Below are 10,606 nucleotides of genomic sequence, written 5' to 3' on the forward strand. Positions count from 1 at the left end.
GCAGTTACGTCTCTCAAAAAGTTATCTGTACCCATCCCAGAATAATGTGTATTATAAAAGGTTAATCCAATGTTAGTTGTACTCAGAGTAGACCCATTGAAGTTAATTGACATGACTAACTTGAGTCCATTCTGTTCTGAGTAGAACTTAGATAGAGACAACCTAAAGTAATATCATGCTGAACGAAGGCTTTTAAACATGAGAATAACAAATGCCCAGCCCAGCCATTGTTTCAGGTTTTATCAAAAGATTTTTCTTAAGAACACAGGATGTGCTTGTGTTTTGGAACTCCATGCATGAACGTACTTCCTAGAAAGTTTACTGTATATTGGCAGCTTTTCTCACAGGGCAGGGCACTTGCCTTCAGGAAATACAGCACATTTGAAGGAAATCTCCTGCTGACATTTCAGAATTATGATTAGTGATTTGTTGAAGGGTCCAAGATGATGCTGTGTTTATGTAAAGTATCTAGCTTTTCCACAGCAATGAGAATTTCAGTGGAGTTTTTCCAGGATCATTTTTATTTAGAGGTGAGAGAATTGCTGGAGTTGTATAATATCCCTACAAAATCTCTCTTCCCTCATGTGCTGGCAGCCAAGCAGCAATCAGAAAGCAGCAGTGCCCAAGACAAGACTGCAGTTCTCTGACATCACCAAGGTGAATCCCCCATGTTGTTCTTGCATAGCTTCTGCTTCCGTAACGGACAGGGAAGCTTAGCATCAAGCTGCAACCCTTTCCTTTGGGACAATGCCTTCTGTTTCCGTCTTTTGAATTTTATTAGAATCTACGTATATTGTCTGGCTGTCCAGACCAGCCAAGCAGGTCTGAAAGAACACCTCATGTTAGTAAAGCTGACCCAAAACAATCTGCTGACTGAAGGTGACAGTGCTGCTACTCTATTTGTCGTGGAACTAACTTAGCCAGAATGTGCACTCAGTTTTGCAATAGGGGCTCCAGAGAGTGTGAACATGGGAAGTACCAAAACAGAGAAGATGAAATAGAATTGGTTAGGCAAAAGTTATGAATGGAAAAGGGATTTCAGAGGGGAAGCACAGAGCACACAACAGCTCTGAAGGTGTGTACACATAATGGCACTTTACCATTTCAAGTAATTTCAAGGGAGAGTGACATAAAATAAAAAGGGATGAGAAAGGAAGAGGAAAATTCAAGGCAATCGCTCTTTCATAATACCCTACAGGGTTATATTGGGAAACTGCAGGAGGCAATTCTGGGAAGGGAGGAGTCAAATGGCAGCTTGACCCACTGAGCTTTGTGGTATGTAATATTCCCACTAAAAGACCAACTAGGGCTGGATCAAGTGTTCAGCCCAGCTGTATTTATAAGACTTTGCACTGTATGGACGTCAAAGACCCTCCCAAAGATCAAGAGACCCATAAGCACTCTGGTGGGGGTACATAATATTAGATGAGATAATAAAGTTATCTGTGTTTAATTTTAAATTTACTAGTGGAAAATCAAATGGGGACCCTGAGAGTGAACCACCTCCTTCAGCACCGGTACAGAGTGCCTTGGAAGAGATCAGCCCAGAGATAAAAGCCAAAATAGAAGAAGAGGCTTATAACAAAGGGTGAGTATGTGTGCATTCTGAATCCTTAAAGAGGGAGGCTACATTATGGGCAATTTATTTTAATTATTAGCTAGTGCAGATGTGTATGGGTTCCTCTTGCTTTCATGAAATTTATAGCCTGCTATGCAAATAAAGGGACGCGGGTGGCGCTGTGGGTTAAAGACTCAGCGCCTAGGACTTGCCGATCGCATGGTCGGCGGTTTGAATCCCCGCGGCGGGGTGCGCTCCTGTCATTCGGTCCCAGCGCCTGCCAAACTAGCAGTTCGAAAGCACCTTCGGGTGCAAGTAGATAAATAGGGACCGCTTACCAGTGGGAAGGTAAACAGCGTTCCGTGTGCTGTGCTGGCTCGCCAGATGTCTGCGGACAGCGCTGGCTCCCGGCCTATAGAGTGAGATGAGCGCACAACCCTAGAGTCTGTCAAGACTGGCTCGTACGGGCAGGGGTACCTTTACCTTTACTATGCAAATAAATGATTTGCAGAAATGTAGAATCTTTCTAATAATAATAAACAATAATAAATTTTTATTTGTATCCCACCCTCCCCTGCCAGAGCTGGGCTCAGAGCAGCTAACATCATATTAATAACACAATATACATAAAAATAAGCAATCAATCGATTAAAATGCATCCCAAAATTAATTCAAATAAATTAAAATTAAACTAAACAAATGGCAGTCCTCAGGTTAAATTGAAAGCAGTTAATACTTGCCAGGAACAACTGTTTCCACTGATATTATAAGAACCTGTGAGCGGGCTGGAAAACCTCCTTCATGCTTGTCCTTATACTGCAAATATGGGATTTCCAAAACAGAACAAATTAACACACACACACACACAAAATTCAGTGAGATGATAGTCACATTTCATTCCTTTGTTTTCTCATCAGTTTCCATTGCCTTAGCAGTTGTGCATCTACATTTAAGCAAAAACAGAAGGGCACCATGTATTCAGAAGGCTAATAACAATTAAGTTGAGAAAAAGAATTAAAACAAAACTGTAACCAAATAAGCATGATTCATATCACAAATTATGTCTAGTGATTCACTGAAAGTCATTGGGCTCATATATCTGAGTAACAGAACCAGTTCCAAAGTAGGAGCTTTGTTGTTGTTGAGACAACTAGAACCCCAAGGTAATGTGTGTGCGTGTGTGTGTGTGTGTGTGTGTGTGTGTGTGTGTGTGTTTAGCATATAAACCAATAAGACATAATGTCTGTTAATTTTAAATATATACAACCTCTGTTCATGTTTAGAATTCCATAACAAGTAGGAAGGTCAGAATTCCCCATTTAGAATGTGTCTACAAACACAGTGGTTTATTATGTAACTTGGCTCCTGCCTCTGTACCACTAGGACTGTTAGCCCAGGAAAGAGACTGAATACTTCTGCTAGCAAATACAAAGTAGCTTCCCATGGTCTTTGGAAGAAAGCTACACCACTTAAAGCAGTTTGAAACTGATTTGGATTCCACATCGCCCAGATTATTTGCAGTTATCACTAGTGCTTAAAGAGTAATGCTATAATCTCTACTACACTACTAGACTCTATCAATCTTGACTGATCTGAAGAGTTTATCATAAGTGTCTTCCAGTGTTGATAATTGGGATAGGGGGACTATGGCCTCTATAGGTGTCACAGTTGGAAAAGCAACTGTGTGGCATTTTAGCAGGGACACGTTCTCAAAATAAACAGGACTTACTCAGATCTCATTATTACATTTAGCTATAATTATGTGTGGGTAGTTTGCATGTGCTCTTCTCTCATCACGATTCATGGGTATCCAACTGAGCCCATTCCCCACCTGCATGCTGGAGTATTCCATTTGCTTTTGTTGGTAGTATTCCCTGTTTATCAAGGCCAGCCCATTGATCATGAAGCAAATTTCAGACCCAGCTATTGTGTTTGGATGAGGTTGTATTTTGTCCTACATTTAGTTGGGAATTGTTTTCCTTATTTTTGGCAAATTCTGTTTTACGTTGGTTGTTTCTAAAGCTAGTTGATACAGCAATAGCCTCTCAGGTCAGATTTAGGTGACATTATAGTACCCTTTGCATGTTGATCACCCACAAGGGGCTCCATGAAATCAAGGGGCAGTGGAACCGTACTATTGGCCCTGCCCCTGAAGCTGCATGGCTACCCACCTGATTCAAACTTTGAGAGAAATGCCATACTAGCAAACAAACAAAGCCTTCCTTCACTCTGTTTTTCCTCGATGAATTTCTAGGTTTGTTCAAAACCCTAACCCTTCTTATTATAGAATACCTGGGTAACTTGGAAACCAACCTTAGATTATCAGATATATTTTTTAAAAAATAGCACAGTGACAATGGTGATATCAGGAGCAAGTACAGTAGAAGCATGAGGCAGACTGAATAAGGTCATTGTGATTGTTTAATTTTTTTGTCTGAGCCATGCAGCATGAATGAATTACGCTCTTTATTTAAAAATGAAAAAGAAGAGTACATGCGTCTTTTTTCTTTTCTTTTTCCCTCTTAAAGTTATCAGGAAGGCTTAAAGAAAACCAAAGAACTTGAAGAGCTGAAAGAAGATGATGAAGAGAAAATAGATGAGAGCCCCAAAGAATGTGTAGCAGGTGAAGGCGACGATGAAATCAGCAAGCAGCACAGGTGAGAAAACAGCTGGAGAGGGGGGCAGGAACCTGTGGCCCTCCAAATGTTGTTGGACTTTTGGAGCACCCATTGATTGAGCCCACCCAGCATAGCCAATGATCAGAGATGATGGAAGTTATAGTCCAACAACAGCTGGAGGTCTCTCCTCTGATTTAGAAAGTGAATATTAATTTGTTTTATTAAATGTGTGCTGCCTTCTGGGATGCTTTGGAGGTTAATTCAGAAGAATGCCACCAGTGGGGTAAAGCTACTCCAACCAGCTTTTTTAGAACAACTCTTCCAAGCAAAAATAATTTTATGGGCAACAGAGGCAAGGTTACTGTTGTTCCTGGAAAGATGAAATTTAAGCAGATAAATTCAGGTTGGCATTTTATTGTTCGTATAAGCCAGTGGGTAAAATTTATAAAGGCATTGGGACAGAGTGCTTTCATACATGATGATTCAATCGCATTTGAGCCTCTAAAAGACATTTATGTTACATGAAGGAGAAAGTGAGGGATTGTAGGAATATCCTAAGCAGTTAAAAGACTCTGGGCACAGACTTATGAGGCAAATCTGCATAGAATATGCATATGCTATTCTGTAACCAAAAATGCACACTGAAGACAACTTTCAAAGCATGGGGGGAACAAACTCTGACTCTTGGTGTCAGGACTTAATTTGCCTTAATTAAGATGCCAAGTGGCTGGGTCTTAGTGGTACTGTGGTTTGCCTTGCTGCCTTCTAAGCAAAGTTTTGAAAAACGTTTTTTGCAGGTGGGAGTGGAGGAGATATGGAGGCCAGCACAAAAGTCCTAGGGCTTGGGCCTACCCCTTAAAAACACAGCTAATAAATAATAATAATAAATTTTTATTTGTATCCTGTCCTCCCCGGCCAAAGCCAGGCTCAGAGCGGCTAACAACAAGAAGTAATACTCTTTACAAACTGATTTAGAACAAGAGCTGTGTGTTACCTGTGTGTTACCTGTTTGTTTTCAATACTCTTAGCCTATGTTTTAAATGGTATAGCTGTGAAACCGAAGTCAAATTTAATGAATGTACTGGCTTCCTTGACAGTCAGCTTCTCATCTAGTTTTTATTGGAACCTTTGATGGCAGTTTCATCTCATGATGAAAAATCTAAATGACTGTACATGCCATAAATAGTGCATCTTTCTCCTGATGCCGACTGTAATACTTTTAATATGAATATGTCAATTTTCATCTCAAAAAACAAAAAGAGAAAAGATATGTATTCTAAAAGTACTAAAATTGAGACAAAAATAATGAACTACTTCATGCTCATGGGGACAGCTGTACCTTTGATCCTGTGGCATATGACCTGATATGGATAGCCATCTGTACTGCTAAGCCATTCAGTCTTAAATGATATGGTATCTTTCCAAATAACGGAACTACCTAACTTGTAACTTCTACATACGTGCTTGATTCCTTTTCATTTTACAGCAAACTTGAAGTTATTATCCACTATGTACAAATACTGTACCCCAAACTGCATAAACACTGGAACGTGCTCTGGATTGTAGCTGCTGTTATCATCATTTTTGCTGTGGTGCTGGGAATCTCCAGTTTATACAACTACTTTTCCTCCTGTACTGAGTTGTCGACTGGGCCACGAGTGAAAGCTACCTGTTCTGCTGTCCAGCAATACTTCTGGTGGAACTCAGGACTGCAACATGACCAGCGCACAGAATAACAAAAGCATGAACGGGGAGGAGAACCACTTAACGATGCAGCAGTAAGCACCTGTTTGAGAACCGAGGTGCACAAAGCAGAGCAGTGCTTTGTCACTTTTGTGGTGGTTAAATGTGATCAGTAACCTACTGCTTAATTTCGTCTGTGCCATCAGACTTGTGAATGCCGTGTGATTTTTATCTAGCCAGATGCACCAGCCAATAAATGCTGTTCTCTCTTTCATGCTAATTGTTATTTGATTGATGTGCCTGAATATCACTACATGAGAATATAAAGATAGTGTTTGACCAAAAACTGGGCATTGACATCTAGGTTATAGGTGGAACACAAATTCCAGTGCTTCTGAGGGATGTCACTTGCGGCCTTCTTCCTATATAAATGTCAGCACTGATTCCTTCTATAAATTTCAGGGGCTTTTCAATTTATTTATTTTTAGCCCTTAGCGTTATAATAGATTAAAGAATTGATTTCACAATCATAAGGAATAAGCAAAAGATTAAATGGAAAAATACTAAAGGCATTGTGTCCTGGCTACAAGCTGGTGCCAATGGTCTCAAAACAGCTTCTCGGCATGAATGAAAGCAGGAACATTTGGCACTCCACCACACATACAGCATAACTTGCAACACAGTCTTTGTTACTTCACACATACTTTGTTCATTCTTTTCTTTTTGAATGGGGAGATTTCACCAGAGTCATGTGGTACATGATACACATGGTGGGGTTCAGTGGAGGTGCCCAATCAGTCACATACAGTCTCTATTATGCATACAGAAGACATGCTCTAGTAAGTGTGAAATGGCTCTGGGTCTGCAAAATCTGTCACCTACATTGGTGATAACTGGTAACCTGCTGTAAGCACAGCAAACTGAAAAGAACTACATTGCATTCACAAGAAGGCGTGGTATATTTGCAGAAGAGAACTGACATTTCTGTTAGGGAACATTTCAGTCAATGGAATGTAAACAACACAGATGTGGTTTTACCATTTGTTATATACTGAGCTTGAAATTCATACTCGACTCAGAGTATATTTCATCATTCATGAAGCTTTCTATTGGAGGAAGCATCTTGCGTGATGTTTGTGCTCATACTGTGCTAGCCTTTTGCACAAGCTTATCTAGCGTTCATTTGTGTTTGAAATTGATAACTTCTCTTGTATTGGAATTGAAGGCACAGAAGGAAGTGTTGGAAGCATGGTGAGCTCTGATTCAGACAGGATATTAATAGCTTTTCCTAGCTGGGCCTGAGTTCAAAACTCTGTTGAACACTTAGACATATTGTAGGAACTTATTCTTGCAGGAATCTGTTTTATGCGTTGAGAAGGATAAAGAGGTAGAGCCCACTATAAACTTATAACTGATGTCATTTGATGCCTGATAATTTATCTTCAGTTTAATGAGCGTTAGAGTCTCAGGAAATAGAAGTGTGATTTTAATTTTGATTCAAGCAGCTGTTTGAAACACAACTTTGAATTTTCAGATATGTCTCTTAAGCAGCTCCAGAAGAGTAAAATATTGTGATTAAGTACGTTTAATAAGGCTAATGAGAAAGTGTGTCATTTGATCTCAAACTGGAAGAGGGGAATTAAAGGGGGGCAAATAATCAAATTAAAGGTTTTTTGCTGGCTTTTGGATGAAATGACTTTGATATGGAATAGATACAATGTAGTTTTTCACTCTAGTGAAATAAAGTTGAGGCACACCTTCTGCTACAGACAATCAGGAAATTAGGAATAACAATGATATTGCAAAAACCCAAATCAGAAAGCTATTTTATGTAAACTGCTTGATTTATTTATTTATTTAAATTAGGTGGTTTATATATTTTGTTCAATAAGTAAAAGGGAAAAGTTAACTCCCTAGACAGTGGAACGTTTCTTATCAGGTGATCAACCAACTTTACAAAATTAAATTCTGATATTAGTAGTTCATTTTGTTCAGCTATGGTCAGATCATGGATCTGCTCATAAATTGCAGGAGTGAGCTCCATGACCTTTCTGGAGTGAATTCTCTACCATTTTCCTCCCAATCTTAACCACTGCTAAAGTTTACATTACCTCTGAACCAAACCACTGTTTGCTGCTAACCAGAATTTTAAAACAAACTTTCACTTTCTGTTCAATAGCAAACCCTAATTAGTATATTAACCACCATTAAAGTCAATGCTGATGTAAGCCTTAATCATGATTAAAGCCAACGGAAGGAATTCCTATATGGAGGTTGGGGTTTGAGCATGCAGGTGGGGCAGAGCATGTAGTCCCAAGTCCTTAAGCATGGTTAAGGCAGCAGAAATGTTAAACCTGAACCAACACTATGGGATAATACCAATGTAAGTTGAGAGGCAACACCTCACTCTGCATTTTCTTCCCTTACAATAGTTCTACTGTGAAACCACTGCATTTTTTAAAAAGTAGAATTACTTAAGATGCATAGCTTTGACACATGGGGCCATCTACCTGCTACAAAAATGATTTACTGTTTCACTAATTATTGGAGAAACAGTTTAATGTATAGAGCACCTGAAATGTCAGTCTTCTTGTTAACAGGATTTTAGACCAAACATAATTAAATTGTTAATAAGTATTGGCTCAATGGGTTATAAATCAGTGCCATATTTTTTCAGACAAAGAAAAGATTATGCATTTTGGGGGGTCTTTCTAAAAAAAAAGTTCTGGCCCTTTAAATTCACAGGACCCATGTGGCTACAAAGAGCAAGTCAGCAATCTTACACCATTCACACCAAAATAGGATTTTGTTTTGGGGTTGTTGTTTTTTTGGAAGTGCAATATTTTATTTATTTGGCTTTAACAAGACACATGTGTATTTTGTGCACAGCACTGATGTTTTAAAGTAGGTGGAACTCGAGAGGCACTATTTTGTGTATCCTGTTTTAAATTTTGTAAAACTTTGCACAGGTGTGCTAGTATTGTACTGTATAGCATCACATACTTGAGATTTGGAAATAAAATATTGTTTCAGAGTCCTCTGTGTTGCTCATGTCATCTGTGACTTATTTATTCTGTGCATGGGCACTTAGGAATTCCATCAGAGAACACAAGTTGTATGTATGGAATGATTAGCAATCTTTAAGAAAAAATAGGTGCTGAAATTTTCTTTCTTTCTCTCTACCCTGTTTTCAGTAATACAGGGTGAAGCACTCATCTTCTCAAGTGTGCTTTTTGTACAAACACAAGTTTAAATGGAAAGGGAAACACAAAAACAATCAGGAATAAATTTAAAGGCTTCCATTATCCTTTTAAGTGCACTTGACACTGTGTAGTTTTTAAAGCACAGACATTTTTGAGACACAAGGTTTGCCTCTGGGGACAATATGTTGTCCATCAACCCAACCTTGCAAAATCCCCCAACTTATAAATGTGCTTTTGCTTTTGCCATGTTGTTTTAAGATTTATTTGGCCCCCTTTGCTACATGATCACAGCCATTCTGTGATGACGTAATGAATGTGATTTACTGGAGTTATGTAGTCAATTGCTTTTGGCTACATGATGGCATTACCAAGGGAAAATAAAGTCAATAGCATTGTATCGTTACCCTAGCTCAAAATGGCTGTGAGGTCAGTGTGGGGATAGAACATGACTCAACTAGGATGTCAACGTCGCCATTTTCCCATTGCTCACCCTTACTCTTTCCTCAGCGCTAGATTCATGGCGGTGTGGGCTGTTCTGCCACACAGGGCATTAAGCAAGTGGGCACAATATTGAGAAGATCAATAATTGAGAAGATCCATTTGGGGAGGAGCAAAATTTTGGCTTTGCACAGGTCACCATATTATGACAGATTACCAAGTCCCACCCCTGCTTGCCTCTACGGATCTATATAGCTAGACTCGGAGTGTTACTTAGGCTGCCTTGTTCTTAGCAATGGGGGCATATTTCACCCCTCCGATACCTGTCCCAACATAATGGGTGAACACTTTGTTCATCTTTTTTTGGAGGGGAAACAGCACACACTAAATGGGGTGATCCTTTGGAAGCAAGAGCAAGCCTTCATGAAAAGCACCACGACTCAGGCACTTTTGGTTTCTCTCTTAATCGTTTTTCCAGATTTAAGTTCAGTTTTTCACATTTTCTCATCAGTTTGCTTTAAAATAAGGAAGGTGGCTTTGATCCACACGCTCTGTGTGCATTTGGCTATTTTGTCATGTTCCGTTCACAGCTTCTTGAGGAGTCACTTGGCCACGCTCAGTGCACGCCCAAATGGCATCTCTTCTACCTTAGATGTGATTGTGACCCTGCTGACAAAGAGAAAGACAAGAGATACAGTCAGGCGGGAAAACTTGAGTCTGTCAGAGACTGGATCCTAAGTATAAGCACAAGTTGAATCACTGCGTCTAGTTTCAGATAAAATCAAATTTTGATTCTATATTGAGATTCCTGCATTGAAGGGGTTGGACTAGACAACGACTCAGGATCCCTTCCAAATCTACAATTCTATAATTCTATCCTTTCCCAAAAACAGAGTTTGTAAACCATTACCTCAGTCAAATAGTCATTTTTTTCATCTTTCAACCATGCATCTAAATTATAAATTTATATCAAAAGTTCTGATTTCCATGTTTTTACATATAAGGTAATAAACAGTTTTACACACCACACCCGCAGCTTCTGGCTAACAAGTGATTAGGCTGAATGAAGGATAAGTGACTCACAACTGCCTAAACAGGAACTGTCA

The 10,606-nt window shown here is 39.4% G+C and overlaps 1 protein-coding gene across 5 annotated transcripts in view; it reads left to right on the forward strand.

Annotated features, from left to right (window-relative positions):
• IRAG1 (inositol 1,4,5-triphosphate receptor associated 1) overlaps positions 1-8,896 on the forward strand; it is a 94,236-nt gene extending 85,340 nt beyond the window's left edge. For 3 of the 5 annotated variants that reach the window (XM_077930434.1, XM_077930429.1, XM_077930438.1), the window contains exons 33-35: positions 1,466-1,588; positions 4,087-4,215; positions 5,663-8,896. In XM_077930434.1, the coding sequence (XP_077786560.1) occupies positions 1,466-1,588; positions 4,087-4,215; positions 5,663-5,912 (502 nt within the window). In that variant the 3' untranslated portion in view covers positions 5,913-8,896. The remainder of the gene's footprint in view (positions 1-1,465; positions 1,589-4,086; positions 4,216-5,662) is intronic. The other 2 variants (XM_077930431.1, XM_077930442.1) reach the window with 1 other exon arrangement.
• Positions 8,897-10,606: the final 1,710 nt, after the last annotated feature.

This window comes from Podarcis muralis, chromosome 1, assembly GCF_964188315.1.
Source record: "Podarcis muralis chromosome 1, rPodMur119.hap1.1, whole genome shotgun sequence".
Taxonomy (NCBI): Eukaryota; Metazoa; Chordata; class Lepidosauria; order Squamata; family Lacertidae; genus Podarcis; species Podarcis muralis.